We start from the raw sequence: 24,163 nt of genomic DNA on the forward strand, positions 1-24,163 counted from the left end.
CTAAGAGAGGGTTCGGGCTGCCAACATTTCATATCACTTTCCCCTTGTCATCATCAACAAGGTCATTACATTAAGCCAATAAAGATAGAACTATACATAGCTCCTTCTAATCAGGAAAGTGATCTTTATTATCATCGAAAAACAAACAACAAGTTATCCATTGTTACTATTACCTTTCAAATCCAATATCGTGTGGACATATAAATCATATAGTCCTTCAAGGATTACAAAATCCATCGAATCAATCCACAAATTGAGTTCAAAACAAATAGTATTAGATAAACTTACCTCAATTGCGATTATTCATTTTCCCAACATTCTTCCAGGTAAGAAACCATATATCAACCATATAGCCAATATCAAAATATCAATATCATAATTACTTCAACATGATGTCCTTTTGTCAAGATATTATATTTAGCTTACTAGTTTCCTTTCAGATCAACATCCTTATACATATTGTAAAATCATTTTCCAAGCTTTTCACATTTTAATAAAAGTGCCCATGGAACGAAATAATCATTAGGCTACAATATCTTCTTGCTTGGAGTTTTCATTGTTAACTCTCTCTCTTTCTTGAAGAGACCATATCTGATGTTGATCAATATCATCAAACGAAATCTCATTCCAGCTTCTTCACATGCTTTTGCAATATGTCTACAAGAAGGTTTTGTTTCATCTTTCAATCATCAATGTGTTTCTAGAATGAAACCATTGGCTAGAAGCTTCATCACCACGTCCATTAGGGTCCTTACAATTTCCTCTTTTCATCGAGCCCATTATTATCAAGGAGTCATCATCAAGCACAAATATTGCTTTTTCCATCATTCTCATCTTCAAGATTTTTTTTGTTATACCAAAATGAAATAAAATTTATGCCATCTATCATTTTTTTCTTTTGCAACTCGAGGTCAACTTTTAGATAGTGCATGCATATATATATGTCAATTATGAAGTATATAATGTCCAGAAAGTATACCATCCATTCACTATATATATATATATATATATCTATATATATATATATATATATATATATATATAAAACGAAGTATATGATCTCCCGGAAGTATACCGTCCATTCACAATTGCTATATTGTTTCAAGATAATTATGACAATAAATCGACATGACACCACTACATATTGTTATGTGAGCCAACCATCGTGAAGAAGATATGAGTTTGTAAAAATACGATCTTCTCAAATCACCAAAGTCTATGCAAATTCTAAAATGCAAGCTAAACCTAGAGATATGCACGTTCATTCTTTCTATGTTGTGATGCCTCTAAATATATCACAATCATTGCCACTATACAATTTTTATGTGATACAACGTAATCGAGTAGTGAATTAGAGGGTGATTCATCACTTGAGCCACACATGGAGAGTGTAAATCTAGTCACAGATTAATAATATGAGCTATAGAAAGTATGGGATGAGTACTATGACGAAAGTAAGTCATAGACAGAGCCTCAAGGTTTGACAAGAAGCCAAATACATAGTTATGGTGATAGCGAGCCTCACAGTAAATAATGCAATCCACAATGATTAGTACGAGTATTCAATCTATTGAAACGCGAGCTTCAGAACATAATATATGAATTACTTATAAATATTGAGCCATGACTCAGAGACTCTTACGAACAACGATATGAAACATGCCTTAGAGCCATAGAGTTATAGTGCGGATTAATAAAGAACAACCAAGACATGAAGTGTGATCAAGCTTTCCTAACATATGAAAGAATGTGATTCCTCATAATGTATCACAAAGTGAATCATTGTATTCGACAAAATCACTGTATATCTATGATATTCTTCAAGTATGTCAACAACAATGTGATCTTCAAGCCTCCATAAACAAATCTTAGCTCTGATATCATGTTGGAAAATCATGAGGCCTATAATTTAGTTTAGATTTGTCTTTCATGGTAATTTCTTATGAATTTTATTTGCTTCTTTATTAATCTTAATTTTGATTCTCTCATAAAACAATTATCATAACATGAACGTGAATATCACAGAAAGAAAACAACACAAGAGATAGGCTCCAAGCTAGGGAAAAACCCCTCCAAGGGGAAAACCCGAAAAATATCTCTTTACAGAATATGATCAACTGAGATATCCAAGACCCATAAACACATAAAACTTCCACCTCTATATGCCAATTCAAGCCTTCCTTCTTTCTAATAGATTGATCTGTAAGAGACTAGCAACAAGAGATGTATCAAGGCAGAACTTTCGTGAATTCTAACACAAGAATAAATCCTCCTTTTCGAACTTTGGCCCTCCACTTCTTCTCTACCCTTCCTGTGATATTTCAAACCACAGTCCATCAAATGTATGTGCTCAAGTGAGCTCCATCTTCCCTCTATTTATATTGTTCAGAGGGGTTCAAATAGACATGTCCATTGGAGAAAGGGGTTCAAATAGACATGTCCATTGGAGAAAGGTCGGCTACAAAAGCAAATAAAAATCCTAAATTAAAATAAATAAATAAAAATAAATAAATAAAAATAAAATTGAAAAAATATATAATTACATACATACACATATAAAGAATCAACCACATTTCTATAAAGTGCTTAGAGGGATGAAATTTTTTGACATACACATATTTCTTTAAATTGTACAATCTAAAAATGATTTACACCTTAAGAGATTCTGTCATTTTATACACTTTATATATTCATAGTTAAAATGAATCTGTTAATTATAATCATTTCTACTTAAAATATATCTCTTAGAAAAACAGATACAATATTATATATAAACTCGATAAATTTAATCTCACTAACCCGTGATGTATTATTAATAAGTGTTGTATAAATTATTTTCTCTTTTAAAATTTTTTGTTTTTAAACTAAAATGCAATGAAACAATTTTTATTTAGATAATTTAAAATAACAATTTTTGTTATTTATTATTTAAAATATATTTTTAAATATATAAATAAATTCAACCATTCTAAAACACTAATATTATACTATTTAAACATCAAACTTATAAACCCAACCCTGAAAAAAAAATTATAAAATATAAAACAATTAAAGTAAGATATCACCAACTAATCTGATTAATAAACTCCTACTTATAAACTCAACCATGAAAAAATTATAAAATATAAAACCATTAAAGTAAGACATCACTAACTAATACGATTAATAAACTCCTATGAATATTATAATACATTGATGAAAAGTATGAAAAGAAGTGACGAGACTCGTGATCCACCCTATATCTTGAAATATGAAACATGTGATGATTATACAGTTCGGACAAACGGACATCGTAGAAACTTTATCCCGAACGACACGTCTCAGTATTGCAGATTATCTCCACTGCAATCCATATCCAACGATTTTGAATTGTTAATTTCTCTTCCGTATCCATTACATTACTTAACGGAAATATGCAATAGAGAGCGTGATGACCAACATGTCATTGCGATTTTAAAAAGGATTTCTCAGAACCCTGCCAACCTCGATTGCCTATTTGTACATGTACACACGCTTAGGCCATTTCTGCAGAGACATTTACTCTGTCAAATTCTGGAGTCCTTTATTTGGTCGGTGCAACCGAGTGAACGTAAAAACAAATGTGGAACGTTTAAAGCGCAGCCATGAATCGAAGCGTACTGGAGACCATGTTCTACGGGAAAAACTCTTGAGGTCAAAAGCAGCTATTGATATTAAAATTTAAAAACTATAACTGAATGCTCGTCAAATACCACGCCGGCCTTGCCAGCCTCGTGGTGGCTTTTTATTTTTTGAAGGGCCGCAATGAACAGACCACGAATTGAATGTCAATCGAATTGTCTGTCTCTCTATATACGTTTCACTTCATTTGCTCTGCTTACAAACAGTTCTGGACCTTTACGTGTGTCTTTCATTACAAATTAGGTGCTTCTTCAACATTTCATAGGATGATTCTCAAATCCTGCAATAGCATATTCCACCTGTTCCAGTGCCAACCGCCCTCGACATCACCACCCACACTTACCGTTTTCCAGAAAATGCTAAACCGCAATTCAGTTTCTGGAAAGAAATTACTGTCCCCAATTGTAGTTAAAGTTGCAGAAACTCCCTTGCAGAGAATAAAAAAGGAATCGAGTTTCCAAAGCTCTAAATCAAGGTTGGATCGAGCCGTTTTATACTCAGATCATACCGCAGAATCGGAGAAAACTAATGATGGTAGTGTACAGTTAGCAGATATGTGGAAGGAAATACAAGGATCGCACCATTGGAAGGGTTTGTTGGCTCCAATGCATACTCTTCTCCTGTCAGAGATTATCAGATACGGTGTATTCGTGAGAGCTACTTACGAAGCATTTCATTGGAAGCCTGAATCTAAGTATAACGGGAGATGCAAATATGGCCGGAAGACTCTGCTAGCTCAGTTGGGGATGGAAAGGTGCGGTTATCAAATTACAAAATACATTTACGCGGCCACGCCTGACATTGACGTGCCCCAGTTCTTGAAGAAAAAACTGGAAGCTGGAGATAGATGTAACTGGATAGGTTATGTTGCAGTGTCAGAAGATGAGACGGAGATTAAACGGCTTGGACGTAGGGACATTGTCGTGGCATTGAGAGGCACTGCCACATACATGGAATGGCTTGCGAATTTTATGCATTCACTAACTCCTGCTCGTTTAAATCCATTGGATCCTCGAGAGGATGTGAAGGTGGAGATGGGATTTTTGAGCCTCTACACTTCCCAGGATTGCTCGGAAAGGTTTAACCATGGAAGCGCGCGAGAGCAACTTCTCTCTGAGATTGCGAGAGTTGTAAAGAAATACAAGGGAGAGGAGCTTAGCATAACCATAACTGGACATAGCATGGGCAGTGCGTTGGCAACGCTATGTGCTTATGATATCGCAGAGCTCGAACTAAACCGTGCCGGTTATGAATCTTGCTCCAGAATACCAATCACGGTATATTCGTTTGCTGGACCCCGCGTGGGAAATCTTGCCTTCAAAGATCGGTGTGATGAACTGGGCCTCAGAATTCTGCGAGTCGTGAACGTTCACGACGTGGTTACAAAGATACCCGGTGTAATATTCAATGAGAATTTTCGGTTATGGGAAAAAGTGTTGAACAGAAATCCCTGGACATATTCTCACGTTGGTGTCGAGCTAGCTCTCGATCATAGGTTTCACATGCAATTCTTCAAAGGAGAAATTCATAACCCATCCTGCATTCACGACCTGGCGACGTATTTGCAGGTTTTGACGTGCTGCAATCACCACCATGATCATGTCCAACAGCATAAACATAACAACAAATTACATCATGAGGGAAACTTAGATTCTGCCCCTTCGTTAATTAGCCGCATATGTAGTGCTTTTGAGAAGCATAAAATATTATTTGACCCGGCCTCCATCTTTCTTCTGCTCTCCGGCGAAATAGATTAGCTGGAGAATGTAAAACTTGTGGAGTAAATGAGAAAAATACTCGAAGGCAAGTGAAGAAGCCTTCCTCGGAATTTCGTATAGTAGTGGCATGGTAATGTTGTAACCATCGTTATCACATTCTAATTTGAATTCGGATTATATTTCAAATATTTAAATATATATATATTTTCCTTGTAAGAACAATATGTCTCGTCATTTTCTTCTCATTTGTTTTAAAATTTAAATAATTTTTTATAATTTTAGTTAATATAAATAATTTTAAAATTATAGTTCACTTACAAAAATTACAAAATTTCTTTTCTACTTTCGAATCTTATTTAAAAATGTTTTATAATTAATATTTTATTTAAAAATTAAATATTCAAAACTCAAAAACTTTTTTTTAATTTCACATTTTATCTTAAATATGTTATAATTAATACATATTTAAAAAATAAATATTGAAAACTTACTTTTATAAAATTTTTCCTTATATAAATATATTATATTGAAAAATACAATTTAATTATTATGAAATTTACTCTTCCATTTTTTCTCAAATTTTTTGTTTTCTTATTATCTCAATTTTTTAAACTCTGTGAAACAACACTAAAATTAAAAAATATAAAATTTTCGTGACTCACAATTTGTTTCCATTTCCTGCCTACCTGCAATCCCGCCACCTTTCCGTTTCATACTTGCAATCCCATCATCTTTCTATTTCAAACCTGCCATCCCGCAGATATCTATTTTGTGCTTTCCTGCCTACCTGCAATCCCGCCACCTTTCCGTTTCATACTTGCAATCCCATCATCTTTCTATTTCAAACCTGCCATCCCGCAGATATCTATTTTGTGCTTAAGAATTACTGCACTTACTATTCTTAAAAACACAAATTAACAAAACCCTAGAATAAACTATAAACGCTGCTTCGGTATCACTGCGCTCACTATTCCCAAAAACTCAAATTAACAAATCCCTACAATAAACTATAAACGGTGATTTTTTTTTTGTCATGCAAGAGAATCGAATTTTCATTGAATTATTCGATTTTCGAATCCAATGGCCGAATTTCGGTATTTATTTCTCCGATACGGCCGTATTTGGTAGCTATGGTTGTAACCTCTATGTCCGCGTGAAAAATAATATAAAGTGACATTGGAAACTGAGATTTTGTGTAAACTCTGCACAGTGATAGAAAAATCGTCTTGCGACTACGATGTCTCCTACTACTCATTCAATCGCACAATATTGGGAATGATAATATTTTTCTTAAAGAATCGATCGATATTCGCGTACTAACCCATCCATTTTTCAACAAATAGACAGATACAAGTGGCGTCACGCATGTTCCGCTATTCTTTAATCGATCCTTGTCGGCACGCTATGACTGTTTTATGTTGTTTCTGGTTTTCGGTCTCCAATCTCGTTGTCAAAAAGGTTAGTGCACATTTTCTCCCACCGCCAAAATATATATTATTTCAATTTACCCTTATCCTTTTTATACATTGCTATTTGCCATGTCGAAATGGTTCTAATTGATGTTATTCCGATTTCCTGTTTAGGACCAATGTTCCACCATATCCGTTTGCTTCATGAAACTACCTGGAAATTCTTACTGTTAAACACGATTTATTCTCTTTGACAGAAAGTTGTATAGAAATAATTATTTTGGTATCGGGAGAATGTTTACACATTAATGTATTCCGTCGCCATTTTTTCTTTCAATCCTTTCTGTTCATTTTTATACTTTACGAGGACTAAGCCCATAACAAAGAAGATTACCCTATATACAATAAATAAATGAAAAATCCTGCCATAGACGTGACTATGGACAGAGTGGAATGTCTGTCTAGGCTGGCTCTTGTAGGTAAATTCAGTTATATCTCCGATCGAATTCCAAATTCTCTTTTGGGTAAAGGAGATTTAGAAACCCTAGTGAAATATACTCACGTGGTTAGTATTATGGTGAAAAAATCGATAGATTTCCATTTTATAACGAAATATGACATGGACGTAATTCTAAATAAGTCATGGGTATCTTGTGGCTACAATGTCGGCATCTAACCTTCTTCCCGGGATCTCACTAACAAAATTGCAAGAACTTTTCGGTGATGTTGCCAAGCTTTCCTCCATAACTATGGTCAAAGGAGGTTCTAATAACTATGGTCAAAGGAGGTTCTAATAGATATTATCGATAACTCCTTTGGTAGATTCATTTTGTTGGAGGAATCTTCATAATTTCAGTTGATAAGAGAGTGGAAGGGATCTTGCTGGAGTTGGTCATCTTAAAGGGATTTCTTGGGACCTTAAAAATTCAGTGGGGTGAGAAGGCTATCCTTGAAACTTTGGATTTTTGGAAAGCTCTTTTTAGATGCCTAAATTGTCACATTGTGGGTCATTTAGCCAGTTTCTGTAGTTTACTTTCTGGTTAGGGCCTCAAGTTGGCACTATGGCCAATAGGCACCCATGATTTCCCACGAGCATGTGGAAAGGCGAAAAATCGAAGTTGACCATAGTGGGCAGTTTAATCGAATTGAGTTGGAGAACACCTGCCCACATGACTTTCAGAAATAGTGGAGGGCGAGTCGGCGGTAGAGAGTGCCCATGTTGCACGACGATGACGGTCGTGATGCATGGGCACACCATAGCGGCGGACGCCTGCTCGACTCGTGAAGAGCACATGTGATGTAGTGGCAAGGAAAGGTGAGCGACAAGTGGTAGCAGGGCATGGGCAACGACGTGTGGAAGGATGGAACGACTATCTGATAGTATGTGGCCTAAGGCGAGGAATACCTGCCCAACTCTTAGTTGATCGGCCTGAGGGGCCCAACCACCGACAAAGTTGGCCCGTGAATGAGTTGGCCCATGACAAAGCGTATGTTGGCTGGATCATACCAAAGGACACCTTGGTTGGTTAATTGAAGTGGATGGATTTATATATATTGGTGATGGGTAGCTTGACCAAAGGAGTATGCAATCAACTTGCATGAAACAAAAGTGTGAAGTGTTAAGGGTGAATAAACAGTTTAGGGGTAGTGCATGGAGATAGGTCGACCCACGGATAGAACAGTGTGGTGAGGAAGCAGCTTGAGCCATGTGCCCACCCAAGGTGGGCATGATAGGCACTTTTCTGTTTAAGGGGTGACTTTTATAGTTGCAGCTGCAGAACTTGGTGCCCCTTAACAGTGCAGGCAAAGGCTATGCAAATTGGTAGGCAGTGTGGGTAGAAGCTACACAATTTGGATAAAATTGGGTGGATGAATTGGTGGTGCAACCAGGCAACTGCAACACCTTTGTAAACTTGTAAAATACACTTGTATTATATTTTCAATTATTTGGGGCGATCTTATTTGGGGAGTTACCCCCTCCATTCATAAACTTGCGTGTGTGTGTCATTTATCTTTGTTGATTGTATATCACACATTTTATGAAGTCAATGATAAAAGAAGATAATTGAAGTTAAATAATTCGATGACGTAATTGAAGTAAGAGGACACTCGAAAAAAAATTGGCTAAGTGTTGGATTGTAGGCATAGTTTGAAAGCTTTAGTAGTGTTGAAACGAAAGAGTTAGGCAGTGTTGCACTGTGCCCACAAGTGGACTTATAGTCGCCACTAGCATGGGGCCATGACATATGGTATCAGAGCCCGTTTCAAAGGAAGTGGACAAAGTAGTTGGTCGTCATGCAACATAGTTTGGCAGGGGTAAGGTAGCAAAGTCAGGGCCATGCTAAACGTGGAAAGGCATTGAAGTTTGGTTTGAGGAGAGGCACATCAAGACGGCCGAGTTAAGCTGAAAAAACTCATGGTAGAAATAATGGTTGTTCAAAAACTCACTGAGATGGCATATTTTTGGAAAGTTAAAGGGAAGCAATGCTATGAAGAACTTGTGAAGGAGTGGGAGCACTTGAACTACATCAAGGATGGAATAGTGGATGTGTGAAGGACCTTGGATGCTTTCCATGGGAAGTCTATCGAACTTGAAGAACTTGATGAAGAGTTGTGACAAGGCAACCATAAAATCCAAGAATTCATGGTTGAACGAGTTCGCATAAGGGAACAACAAGGCAAGTTGCAAGGTGAAGTCAAGGAACTTGAAGAAGCGATCAAGAGGTACTTTGTTGGTTGCAAAGAAGTTATAGAAGAAAATGAGCTATAATACATTGACCAACTTGGAGCTTGGTTTCAATGAATGAAGAATGACTTGCGAATGACGGGAGCACTCCAAGTTGAACGGGATGATGTGCATTGAGTAGGTGCAATTGGAAACCTATAAAGGAGGAAGAGCTTGATGGAATGAAAACCACTCAAGGTGGATCAGGTTCGAATTGCTCAAGTGTGCCAGAAGGGGAAGTAACATACCACAAGAGGATGATTAGGTCAAGACATGGGGTGAAAGATAATTCTGATGAGGAAATAATGAAGAAGGTTGCAGAAGTAAGATGCAAGAAAAAACCCATGCAGAATGAAGATGCGTTGGCATTGATTTTCGTGTAGGTAACCATATGTGGAAGGAAGTTTGTTTCGTTGATTGATACGAGAGTGACGAAAAATTTCCTTAGCAAGAAGGCACTGAAATATTTGAAGTTGAAGGCTAGAATGGAAAAAGAGTTAAGCTCTTTAAAAGCTATTAGTTCAAGCATGAAGTCTCTAATAGGTATTCTAAGGGATATGTAGGTGAAGTTTGGTTAATGGTTTGGAAAGTTGGATCTAAGTGTGATCTAGATGGATGATCACGCTATGGTCTTGGGGTAGAACTTCTTAGTAGTAGAACAAGACATATCGATCATGGACCATGACATACTCTTGATTATAGCTACTGTAAAATCCATGATCATGTTGATGACAAATAAGAGTTCCTTGGCGTATCATCCATGGATTGCTTCAATTACTCTATATGAGAAAGACCCAAATGTGAATCATGAACATGTGAAACAATAGGGGGTTGTATGTTTGACTCAAGTAAAAAAGGAGAACAGAATGATCAACTTTGTTGCACAAGGCATGAAGGAGAAGAAGTATGGAAGTGGAGGAATGGCTCCTCCAATCCCAAAGAATAGAGATGTGACTTCTTCCATATGTCTTCACAAAGGAAGTGTTGAAGAGAGAGGAAGCACGAGTGCTTCTTCTAAGGAAAGTGAAGGAGGTGAGTATGTAGGTAGGGATCCAATAGTCATAGTAGATTATAGAAGATACGCTATGGGCATCTATGATTTTTAGTTGACTAAAGAAGGCAATGAAAAGATTGGATGTATGAAGGAATAGATTGTTGTTGTGCATAACTACTTGAGGACGCAGCATCAATCAAACACATGGGTGGCCAAGAGTCAGGGAGGCAAATTCTTGGCATTTTTCATCCACTAGAACTTTGGAGATGGGTGAGTGCAATGCCTTGATGAGGAGGAGGCGTAGAACCACCATAAAAAAGGGGCCTTTTTAGAAGAGGCCTTGCAATATAAGGGAGTGATGTGGCTGTTGGTCTATCAAGAAAAGAAACACATGAATGATAGCATTGATGTGTTGGGTTGTGTTATATTCTTTCCACGACTAGCCAACATAGTTAACCGAGGGGTTAGAAGGGGGGCGGAGGCCCCCCTTTGTTGTGTCGATTATGCAACGCGGGGCAATTAGGCCCCATCTTAGGGTCCAGGGCAGCGCCTCGAGAAATCTTTTTTTGGATCCTATATTAGGTGGGCGGACCTACCTATGGTTTTGTGCATGGTTTTCGCACGTGGTTTTGCGTGCGATGGTTTTCGGTCCATGGTATTGGATGCTTCATCATGTATATATATGTATTATAACATTGAAGGGAACATAATGAAAAATCAAGCTTGTAGTCCCAGTTTTGGGATCCAGGGGAAAATCTCTATGTATATGTGTTTTATCTATTATGCACACACATTGTTTATTTTCTATGCTCGAGAATTCGTATGCAGGTAATTTCTGTACGGGTTAAAACCTACATTTCGTATCAGAGTTGTTTTGGCTTCAAAGGGACACCTTTTCTGCTGAGGGGTTTTGCTCGGGCTTATGGTAGACCATGTGCAGTGGGAGATCTGTGTGATTGATTTTGGTGGTGAAAGAAGATGAAGAACAGAGGAAAGATAGAGATCGAGAAATTTAATGGTCGGAGTTTTGAGTTATGGAAACTCAAGATGGAGGATCTGTTGGTAGATAAAGACCAGTGGATCGCGGTAGATCGAGGTACTAAACCAACGAGAGTGTCCGATGAAGAATGGTAGAAGTTGGATAGGAAGGAAAAGAGAACAATACAATTGTGTGTCTCATATTAAATATTGTTGAATATATCAGGGGAAGCTATGGCCAAGGCTTTATGGGATAAGTTAGGGACTTTGTACCAATCTAAGTCTCTGGTGAATAAATTGTTCCTACACAAAAAGCTATATAACCTAAGGATGAAATATGGACACTCGGTGACAGAGCATCTGAACACATTTAATACTGTGGTAAGTCAGTTATTATTTGTTGATATTAAAATTTCAGATGAAGATAAGTGCATCAGTTTGTTGGGTTCTCTACCAGATTCCTGGGATAGTCTGGTTATTGCAATAGGTAGCAATGCAACTGCCTTAGAGTTTGATGAAATAGTCTCATCCTTACTCACAGAGGAGATGAGACGGAACAATATGGAGAGTGAGAATGGTTATTCCTTTTCTGTATGAGGAAGGTCCTATAACAGAAACCAAAATAAGTCATCGAGTGGGAGATCTAAATAGAGGGAGATCTAAATCTCTAGGAAAACTTGTAAAGGTGTGCTGGAAATGCGGAAAGGAAGGGCACTACAAAAGGGACTGTAAATCTAAAGCTCCTAACAAAGGAAAGGGATCTGATGATGCTCCTTATGCAGAGGTGAAAACCACCTCAGATGAAGGTGGGGATGTGTACTTGGCTTATTCAAGTAAACATGTAGAACATGAGGAAAGGTTGATTGACTCAAGTGCATCATTTCACTTCAATCCCCAAAGAGAGTGGTTCTGCGAGTATGAGAAATATGATGGTGGTGATGTCTTCGTGGGGCGTGACAGTAAGGCTAGAAATGTTGATCGTGGAAAAGTCAAGTTAAATTTGCAAGGTGGAAGGATTATAACACTTCCGCGTGTTTTACATAGTCCTACATTAGCTAGAAATCTAATTTATGTAAGCAAGCTGGATGATGCAGCTGTAAAAACAGTGTTCGCGAAGGATACCTGCAAGATTGTTCGGGGAGCACTGGTATTGATGGGAGGAGTTTGGATTGGAACTCTTTACAAGCTGCAAAGTAACATTGTTGTTGATGGGTGCAAGAGTTTTGTGGTTCCTGAAAGTGGAGCAGAAAATTTAGTGGTCTCTGGAGAAAAGCATTCTATGGAATCAATGGCTTGGAAATATTGGAGAGAAGGGCCTTCGAATAATTCATGGTAAAGGTATGGTAGAAGGTATGACTAATAGCTCTCTGGATTTTGATTTCTGTGAAAATTGTGTATATGGAATGCAGAATCGGGTGGGTTTCCACTCTTGTGCACAGTGATATGTTTGGACCTGTGAAGGTTCCATCACTGGGTAAGTCTATGTACTATGTATCATTTATAGATGACTTCTCAAGGCATACATGGATATACTTCCGTAACAAGAAATTTGAAGTCTTTGACAGGTTTAAATAATTTAAGGCTCTGGTGGAAAACGAAACAGAGAAGAAAATAAAGGTGTTGAGGATAGATAATGGTGGAGAGTTTTTCAAGACGAAACTTGAAGAATTATGTAAGAAGTGTGGTATAGCACGGAAAAAGACTACTCCATACACACCTGAGAAAAATGGAGTGGCGGAAAGAATGAACAAGATGTTGATGGAAAGAGCAAGAAGCATGCTCAGTGGTGCTAGGTTAGGACATTAATTCTAGGTAGAGGCGGTGGAGACTGCATGTTACTTGGTCAACAGATCATCTTCATAAACGTTATAGGATAAGACTCCCCAAGAGGTATGCACTAGTAAGAAATCCTCTCTTTCACATCTGAGGGTATTTGGATGTGATGCATATTTACATGTTCCAAAGGAGAAAAGAACAAAATTGGATAATAAATCTGAAAAGTGCATCTTTATTGGATATAAGGATGGTTTAAAGGGTTATAAGATTTGGAACCCAGTAACAAGGAAGGTTGTGTACATCCAAGATGTGGTGTTTAGATAGGTCAGAGATGTTATTAAACATGAAGTCCAACCAAAGGAACTCGAGAAAATAGAATTTGAGCTTAAGGAGAAAGAATCAAACTCTACTGCAGAAGACGAATCAAAAAATGAAGAGCCACAAACTCTGGTTATGAGAAGATCAATTTGAGAAATAAGGAGGACAGAAATGTATAGTCCATCTACTTTCTGTTCAAATTTTGCTTTATTTATTACTGATGATGATCCCAAAACTATGAATGAAGAAGTAGATTCAGAGGATGGAAAACTATGGAAAGAGGCCATGGTTGATGAAATGGCATCTTTGCACAAGAATGAGGCTTTGGATCTGGTGGAGTTTCTAGCTAGAAGGAAACCCATTGGCAGCAAATGATTGTTCAAGAAGAAGACAAATTCAAAAGGAAAGGTGGAGAAATACGAAGCTCGGTCGGTAGCAAAAGGTTATTCCTAGGTGCCGAGAATTGATTTTGGTGATATCTTTTCTCCTGTTGCCAAGGTAGCTTCCGTTAGATTACTTTTACCTGTTGTTGTTGCTTTTGATTTTGACGTAGAATAGATGGATGTGAAGACATCATTTCTTCCCGGGGATATGGAAGAAGAGATCTACATTAAGCAAATTTAAGGCTTTGCTGTGAAGGGTAAGAAAGAACTGGTATGCAAGTTAAATAATTCTATATATGGGTTAAAACAGTCGACAAGGATGTGGTATCAGAAATTTGATACATTTATACAGGGACTTGGCTTTACCAGAAGCAAAGTAGAGCACTGTGTGTATTTTAAATTAATTGGTGACCATGTTATTTATCAGGTCTTGTATGTGGATGATATGTTTATGGTTGGAAATGACAAAGAAATTATCTAGGATTTGAAGACCCAATTGTCCTCAAAATTCGACATGAAAGATCTTGGTGCTGCAAACTATATTTTGGGCATGGAAATTAAAATAGATCGAGCAAAGAGGAAGCTCTCGTTAAACTAGAGTAAGTATGTCAAGACAATACTGTAGAGGTTTAATATGCAGGATAATAAACTGGTAAATGTTCCTATTCCTGTAGGTGTGAAGTTATCTGCTGAACAATGTCCCAAGACACAAGAGGAGGAAGAGGACATGTCCCATGTTCCATATGCAAGTGTAGTCAGTAGCCTTATGTATGCGATGGTCTATACTAGACCATACATTTCACATGTAGTGGGAGTATTGAGCAAGTTTATGTCAAAACTAGGGAAGGAGCATTGGACAACAGCGAAGCCGGTATTCAGGTATTTGCGTGGCACTAGTGATTATGGTTTGTGCTACCAAGGAAGACCAGGATTAGACAGAGTTTTGGATATTCATGGCTTTGTTGATGCAGACTGGGCTGGAGATCTAGAACAAAGAATATCTATAACTGGGTATGTGTTTAACCTATTTGGAGGTGTAGTTAGCTGGATGACTAAGAAACAATCTATAGTGGCACTATCAACTATAGATGCAGAATACATGGCAGCCACTCATGCAAGAAAGGAAGCAGTTTGGTTGCAAAGATTGTCCTCAAGTATGGGGTTAGTACAAGGAAGTATAAGGATAGACTGTGACAACCAAAGTGAAATTTTCTTGGAAAAGAACCCTGGTTATCATTCAAATACAAAGCACATTGATGCTCAATATTACTTTGTGAGGGATATGATAGAAGACAAAGAGGTGTTGTTGGTAAAGGTGGACACTTTGAAGAATAATGCAGATACATTGACAAAATCTATGAGCTCTAAGAAGTTCTCTTGGTGTAGAGAAACAATGGGCATTGTAGGGCTGGATAAATGACTAAGCTCTCCTATGGCCCCTTGTGGAAAGAAAACAACAAGTGGGAGAATGTTGGGTTGTGTTATATTCTTTCCATGACTAGCCAAAGTAGTTAATTGGGGGGCAGAGGCCCCCCTTCGTTGTGGCAATTGTGTAGCGAGGGGGTTACAAGGAGTTTGAGTGGGGTGGTTAGCCCCCCTTTACGGGGTCTAGGGTAGTGCCCCAGGGAATTTTTTTTGGACTGTATATTAGGTGCACAGACCTACCTATGGTTTTGTGCATACTTTTCGCACATGGTTTTGGGCGCGATGGTTTTTGGTCCATGGTATTGAATGCTTTGGCACGTATATATATGTATTGTAAGATTGAAAGGAATATAATGAAAAATCAAGCTTGTAGTCCTGGTTTTTGGATCCAAGGGAAAATCTCTGTGTATATGTGTTTTATGTGTTATGCTCTTGCATTGTTTATTTTTTGTGTTTTAGAATTCCTATGCACGTAAGTTCTGTACGAGGTTAAAACCTACATGATGGATAATATATCATAGATGAGATGAAGATTTATTCATGGACTTAGGTATGGCATGGTGAGCATTGGATAGAGGACTGATTTGTTGAGATGGGAGGAGTTCTTGATCGAAGTTGAAAAATGTGATGAAGTGTTGGAGAAACAACTGATGATAGCTTGAGGAGGCGCATTCTCATGGGTTGAACATGATGTTTTGACTGATCACCTGACTATTTCAAGTAATGGGGGATGTCAATGTGCTGAGATATGTTTGAGTTTAGTTGGAGTATTATAGCAGCAGTTCACATGATGACGATACAAGGTGGATTGACACGATATGAGTTGCGATCGTAACATGTAGCCGAGTTGGAGGGGCATCCTTCTACAAGATGAGGCAGTGTGGAGGATTACAACAAGGTGTGGCTGATGACCATGGATTGAGGAATCTTACCCGCACACATAGATTCATGAACCTTAATAGAGGTTCGTGCAATGAAGGCAAGGAGTTATGCAGCAATGATAATTGACATTGGAGTTGGTGACATTTTCTGACATTTGGTCTTGGAAATGGAGTTTGTGGGGATGGTGTTGTCGAGAGTGACAAAATTTTTCAATTGGGGGAGGATGTCAGGGCCTCAAGTTGGCACTATGTCCAACGAGAATCTGTGACTTCCCACGAGCATATGGAAATGCGAAAAACTAAAGATGGGTATAGCAAGCGCATTTAACCAAACCGAGTTGGAGAGCACCCACCAAAATGACTTTGAGATATAGCAGAGAGCAAGCCAATGGTAGAGCGCACTCGTGTTACATGAGGGTGAATGGATTCAGGAGTGAGGAATAGGAATTCCATAGCGGTGAGAACCCACCCAACTTGTGGAGAGCATGTGCGATGTATCATTCGAGCAAGGTGAGTAACAAGTGGTAGTAGGGCATGGCTAGTGATTTGTGGAAGGATGGAATGACTGGTCAATAATGTCTTGGCTAAGGTGAGGCATGCCCATATGCAAGGGACACCTGCTTGACTCTTTGTAGGTCAAACCAAGGAGAGTGACGACCAACAGATTCATCTTATGAACGAGTTAGCCCATGAAGAAATATATTTCGGCTCAAGCATACCAAGGGACATGTCACTTGGTTAATTGAAGTGGAAAAACATGTAGATAGTAGTGATGGGAAGTTTGACCAAAGGAGTATCTAAGCATCTTTGAAGAACCAAAAGTGTGAAATGTGAAGGGTGAATGAACACTTCAAGGTCAATGTGTGTAGACATGAAATCCCACAGGTAAAATAGTGCAGTCTACATGCATCAAGCAGTGACCTGGGGCATGTGCCCACCTAGGGTGGGAAGGATAGGTGTGTTTCTATTTAAGGGTTGAATTTTGTAGTTGCAGCTACGACAGTTGGGGTTCCTTAATAGTGTGGGGAGACGCTACACGAATTGGTCGATAGTGTGGGAAGAAGTTTCACAATTTGGACCAAATTGGGTGGATGAGTTGCTGGTGCAACCAGGAAACTGCAACACCTTTGTAAACTTGTAAAATACATTTGTACTATATTTTGAATTATTTCGGGAAAACTTGCTTTGGGAGTTTCTCCCTCCCTTCATAAACTTGTGTGTGCATACCGTTTATTGTTGTTTATTGGATATCACAAATTTTATGGAGTGAATAATAAAATAAGATAATTGAAGTTAATTAATTTTGTAGAATAATTAAACTAAGAGGACACATGATAGGGTTCGATTAGATCCACTACGTAGTCGATGTCACATAACCCTTCCACACATCTAAATGAGACCTCAGGGGTTTGGTGGTTAGTCTCTCTCCAGCTAGAGGTTGTGAAGCCGGTAGAGAAGAAGGTGCCAGTAATACAACCCTCACTCTCAGATGAGATGAATGAACCAACCGATAGTCAGAAAACATTGGATTAATACCTTTACTCATTTCTAAAAGATGTGACCTTCTCATGGGTTACTATAGAAAAGGTTGACAATAAAATTGTGGAGGAAAGTCAAAGTACCCTGAAGCCCTCAGCCACAAGTGGATTTATCATTGTACATTCAACTGATACCTCTTCTGGAAGTGATATGGAGGCCAATAAGTCTTCTTTCTCTACCTATTCACTAGTTCAATAATTTTCATATGAGGACCCTTTTATATTAGATCATTTTGAAAAGAAATCTCTAAATAACCGTAACCTCAACTTAGATGGATGTTCATTTTCTTCACTTATTCTTAACAATGTTTTGGAATCAGAATCTATCAACATTGACATTATTACAAGAATCTTAAATAATTCATTCAAGCCTTTCCATAACCCTATTTTGAGAATTGAAGGTAAGCCTATAACTGTGATTTTCAAAACTAGTCACATGATTTCTATTGATATCGTCAAACCTTTCTATAGACTTTAAACTTAGATCTATTCCTATTCTCACACCTCGGACATTCCCCGTCACTAAGAGAGATTGAACTATGATTACTCATTTATAAATATATTAGCCCTTTGCTTCATCTTATAACGAAATTCTCAACTTGACTCCCATCCCATGGTTCTCTCGGGTATCTCCTATTACCCATTCAACAAATGATAATAGTTATTTCCAAAATGTAACAATTAGGAAAACAAAAAAAAATTAGGCTAGGGATGGAATGACTTCAGAGACTATCTAGGAAGAACTTAACTTACGTCTTGCTACAAAGAACAAGATTGTTTCCTAAGCCCTTAGAGAGAATAATCCCTCTAGGTATCTTTCAAAATGATTATATTGTCTTTAAATATTAGGGGGGTCCTCCAAAATAATTTCCCTCAAAAGGTTAGTGGATAAATATAGATCATATATTATTCTACTTCAAGATATAATGGTTCTAGGGGAGAAGGATAGAGAAGCCATTCAATACTTGTGTTCGGATTGGTTTTCCCATTCCTTGGACTCTGTTAGCCTATCTCAATGACTAATATCCATATGGAACCCAAATTTTGCAACTTTTCAGGCATTCTCCTCTTTTGCTGGTATTATACGGGAAGGTTTTACAAGAGGCTTCCCTCATCCGATCACGTTAGTAAATTGTTACAACCCCTATTGTGAAAGGTGAGACTTTTGTGGGAAGATCCAATATAGTAGATTGCTCTTGAACCCCCCTCTCATATTAGAAGTAAACTTGAACTTCACTGCCTCTGTAGGGGATTTTTAGGGTCTTGAGACCACCTAATCCCTTGGCCAGCTATTTTTCAGAGATTTTGCAATATTACAATCTTCGTAATCTTTCCCCTTTTCCTTTAGCTCCTAGTTGGAGAAAGGGTAGGATTGGAGAGGAAGGAATTTCAAAGCATCTTGACAAGGTGTCATTAGCTAAGCAACTGGAAAATAATGTGGTGATATTAAGATCTTGGATCTCGTGAGATAGACTATCATACCACCTTCCAATCCTCCTAGAATTGGATTTTGAGAAACATATTCACAAATACCCCTTCAAATTCAATCATACATGGATGGAATTTGAGTCTTTTAGAAAGTTGGTGAAGAGTATTTGGAAAAAATGTTTAGAAAAAATTGTTTCCTCTATTATGGAATCCCTAGTCTACAAACTTGTGAAACTAATGCAGGGGCATCCATAAAAGTTGATTAATTGAGAGGTGAAATTTCTTTACTTGAGGATTTGGTTCCTCAATGAGTTTATTTGTTAGGATAAACTTGGTTTTGCTTGCCATGTAATTCATTAAACTTAGCAAACTATTGAAATTTGTTTTATTTTCCTAGAATTGGCCCATTTGATCCTATGTTTATGGATCTGGATGGATTTTATGATGTATTATGTATTATTTATTGAATCTATAAAATAAGAGAGTGAAGTGGAGTGGAGTGTGCAAGAGTGATTTTCTCAATAAACCAATCCTTCTGCAACCTTGTTTAAATTCAAAACCAGTCCTTATGTAATCATTTGTTATTGTTATATATTATTGCATTGGAGCGCAATCATCAATGTAAGAGAGAGAGGATTTAAGGAGTTCGAGTTGGAGTTTGGTGGGGTGACATAGGGGCCTGAAGCATTGACAAGGCCAGATTCAAATACATAAATAGAAGGGGAAACATTTATTCTTTTTAAAGATTCGATGGGAGTTCAACACCTAACAACATCATGAGATGGGAATTATAAGTTTTGTTAAGGGGAAGTTGTTAATTCACAACATCAGGTCGGAGGCTTTATCCCATAAAGACAAGAGGAGTGTGCTTTTTCAATAAGTTAGGTTGGATCGAATTGGGCTAACGTGTGAGCCAAACCAATAAGAGGAATCCAGGATCGTTTGGTGGTAAGGTGCGCCCACAATGACTAATCCTAGAGGCGAAGGTGTGAGAACCTTTTTAAGAATAAGAGGGATTGACAATTAATAGAGCCCAAGGCCAACAATTGATGGAGAAATCTTGGAGTCTATCTCCGAGAAGTTTCCCTTTATGCACAAAGTTGGAGCGATCGAGGTGATGTAAGAGTGGGATGACTTGCACAAACAACAAAACAAGGCACGAGTATGGGTCATGAAAATCGGTCGTATTAGATGGAAGTTTAAAAGCATTGGGAGATTTGGGATGCTTGTGACTATTATAAAAGATTTAAGTCACAATTTGGATAATGGTAAGCTGTATGCTTTTGGGAGCTTAGCATAACTCGATTGTGGTGGTTTTTCTATAATCTTGGATATTATATATAATCCAGGCTCAACTATGGTGGTTCTTTGTGATTTGGGCTTAGTTCATTCTCTTGGTTTATTTATACAAATTGTTTTATTTGTGGTAGTTCTAGTCTAGTTTTGACCATAAAAAGTAAGGCCTAGATTAGAAACTCAAGAAGGTAGTGATGTTTAGCTTTGTTTGTTCTCCTTGTTTTGTAATAATTCTTTTGTTCTCTTCTTTACAGCTCTTCAATTCAACTGTATAGCTCCTAAGGATATCCATTCCATTTGGGGAACATTCCTCTATCACAACTCTTCTCGCAAAGTACAAGGCCATTTTTTTTCTTTTCCTATATTGGTATACAACATTGGAACTGTTTCTACCTTTTATCCCCTTTTTATTCTATAATGAGCAGTATATTAGTCCTAACTCCTTAAGGGAGTTAAGGGTAGATGTTTTTAGATCTTCTATTCCATGAGCATGTCATAACATATGCATATTTATATTTGTTCCTAGAAAAGTTACCTTTACTTTCTTAACATTTAGGAGGTTTGTTATAATTCTAGGTTTAGAATACACAATGAATAAGTTAGTGAATCAAAGGCTATATGTCGTGAGATTACAATGGTAATGTTATTTCATTTTATGTGGCTATATCGAACACACCTCCTGAGTGGTATATAATACCTTATGATATGCTCCCTTACACTCTTAACTATGTAATAAAATTTGTATTAATTCTTATGTACCATAATTATATGATATTGCATAACCCTCTTTGCCAATTTCGATGCTTCTTGTACTGCCCCATCTTGGGAGATTAACCATGCAATAAAAATTTTCCACATCTGCCTCTGTCACATGGAGGGCATGTGACCACCATGGTAACATCTGGATGGTCGGGATGAAGAGGTGAAAATCAAAGGTCACTATTTACTCTTGTAACCCTAAACCCTTTTTGAACCATAATTGTTCAGCCAATGCACCATTTTCCGTGTCATTCTCCCCGTCCGATGGAATCATTGCACTACTCTCTATCCATACATGGCATCTAGCCTTTTGTGGATGTGCAAAGGCCATGAACAATAAGAATAATCCACATGCCTCCACCAATTGTTATTCTTATCATTATTACAGGTGATTTTTTGTTCCTTCTGATGAGTTCCTTTATTTTTCTTTTACTTAATTCTATGGATGGTTCCCACCTCTTAGCTCACAATTTGTTGTTTCTCAAGGGTCGATGACAGTGCACTTGGTCCCTTCTTCCTATGTGAAGCCCATCCTTGGGAGATTTTTCAGTCACTGTTCTTTTTCATTAGTTTTGAGGTAGTCTTTCCTTGGTTTTGTTATGTTTGGAATTTTCCCTAGCTTGAAAGTATTCTTGCTCCAATCAATTAGATTTTTACCATATTCAAGTTATTTGCTTCCTTATACAGAGAGCACTAGATAAATAACACCTCCACTTCATGGCTCTCAAACTATGGAAGAAAATTTAAGGTATGGTTCATGTAATTTAAGGTTTTCTTTCTTTTATTTTTCCTTAGGATATGGTAGAGCATTATGCCATACTGGTATCTGGGTTATAGTGTGGAAACTAGGAATATGTAATAGTTTTTGTTCTTTATTTTCCTTTTCTTTGTTTCCTTTCATCTTACATTTCTGCCCATAATTTTTTTGCTATTTCCAGAAGGGTACTGCTATGGGATGGCACACATATAGGGGTACGCACCATCTTGCCTGAGTAGGCCCTCCATCAGTAAGTAAGGATTCAATTTTTGTTTATATTCCTTTTTATATTTTCTACAATAACTTTTCCCTATAGAAATAAAGCTCTACATATACATTGTTCATATATTAATTTCCCTTATTCTATAGTTATGCACTCCCCCTCACAATAGTCTCTTCCTAGTTCAGTCAAAGCGACACTGTCAACATGGGTATATCGACACTATGAACTCTACATCTTTTCAATTTCCTTCTCTAGGTTCGATTCCTTTCGGCATCCCGATGAAACTCATGAGCGTTAGCGTGCAATAATCCCCAGTGCACACATTTCATGACAGTGTAGGAGCTACATTAAAATGGGTTATGGATATTTTGTGGCTAAATCATTTCGTAACTCTGTAATTTCTTGTTCGTTTCACTTACACTCTGTTCTCATTTCTTTTTAGGATCATGCTTATGGTGTCCCTTCATCCATGTGGGTGTAGCCCCTATGTTATTATACTATATAGTTTGATTGTCACCTAGGAAGAGACATTTATGTAAATCTAGATTGGAGACAATTAGTTCTTTTTGGTGAATTTCTACTTAAAGACTGCTTATTATGAAGGTATGTTCCAGGCAATTTTCTTTCTTTTTGTTCTCTATGTGACTTAACAATGATGTACACCATAATTGAATATTTATAATTATTTATTTATATATGCTTAATTCCCAGCCTCTGCGTCATATTAGAGAAGCCACCACTTTCATATTTGTGTCTTTTAGTACCTGTGTTACAACAAATTTATTTGGTGAACTAATGCTTCAATATTAGTTTTATGGTAAATTATATCTGATTTTGTTCTATTAATGAACTAATAAATGATTATTTCACTATTAGTGTTGTTCTATAACTTTCCTATTTCTCTTTCCCTCTTTTCTAGTACATCTTGATTCTTATTCCATTTTGATTTTGTCAGAGGAGATGCATTCACTATTCCTTCTTGGTGTTATTTTATGTTGTAGATTTACTAGACTCTTGTTGAAAATTGCACATGTTCTTTTATCTCGGATGAGAAATACTGAGGGGATTAATTCTAAAAGCTATACTTGTAATTACTAATTAGTTAAATGTCTCACTAATTTCTTATAGACTTGTTTTCTTGATATCATATCACGCCTGACTATCCACACTAAAGGTATTCACAATTATACCTTTTTGATGTTAGAATTACTCCTGTGCTAATGAAATCACTCTAGGAACTTGATCCCTCAATTCCAATAATCATTTTCAACTGCACCTATCTGATCCCTTAACTGTTTTTATTCATATCTCCTTTCCTTTTTGTTTCATTTTTTATAATTACTCATTAAACATACACAAATCTTGTAGGCATATCTACGGCAAATCATAAGAATTTGAATCCCTATAGGGGCTGCATACCACCCTCCTCACACTCAATATCAGTCCTAACGAACTATTTAGATTTAAATCCTCCCATCCCTTGAGTTACTCATACAGAGTCAATCAAATGCTCAAATCTATCATTTTCTATAAATAATAACTGGGATTGCTAACCAAAAACTTACATGCACTGTAGTAAAATATTCAAAGTTCACATAATACATTCTTAACCAAAAAAAATATGCATGTTTGCATAATCATAAAGTCAGTCCTCAGGTAGAATTACATTTCCAATCTCAGAATACATGCATCTCTTTAGTAAATTCTGATTCAACAAATAAATATTGAAATTCTTATTTCTTTAACATCTTGTAAAGGATAACATCTACTCATGACTATCCATAATAAGAAGATAATACAAAGTAGAATAAAATATATCAAATCAAATAACATAATATAAATAATCCAACCAGAATCACCGATAGAAGTTCACTTGGGAATCTCACACTTTTTAC

At 37.1% G+C, this 24,163-nt stretch overlaps 1 protein-coding gene across 1 annotated transcript in view; it reads left to right on the forward strand.

Moving 5' to 3' along the window:
- Positions 1 to 4,016: 4,016 nt before the first annotated feature.
- Positions 4,017 to 24,163, forward strand: part of LOC149155188 (galactolipase DONGLE, chloroplastic-like) — a 58,393-nt gene continuing 38,246 nt past the window's right edge. The window contains exon 1 of the mRNA XM_089444346.1: positions 4,017 to 5,236. Coding sequence (XP_089300472.1) covers positions 4,017 to 5,236 — 1,220 coding nt within the window. The remainder of the gene's footprint in view (positions 5,237 to 24,163) is intronic.

Source organism: Pinus tabuliformis, chromosome 9, assembly GCF_031772625.1.
Source record: "Pinus tabuliformis cultivar Carrire ecotype Pingquan chromosome 9, CPIR1, whole genome shotgun sequence".
Taxonomy (NCBI): Eukaryota; Viridiplantae; Streptophyta; class Pinopsida; order Pinales; family Pinaceae; genus Pinus; species Pinus tabuliformis.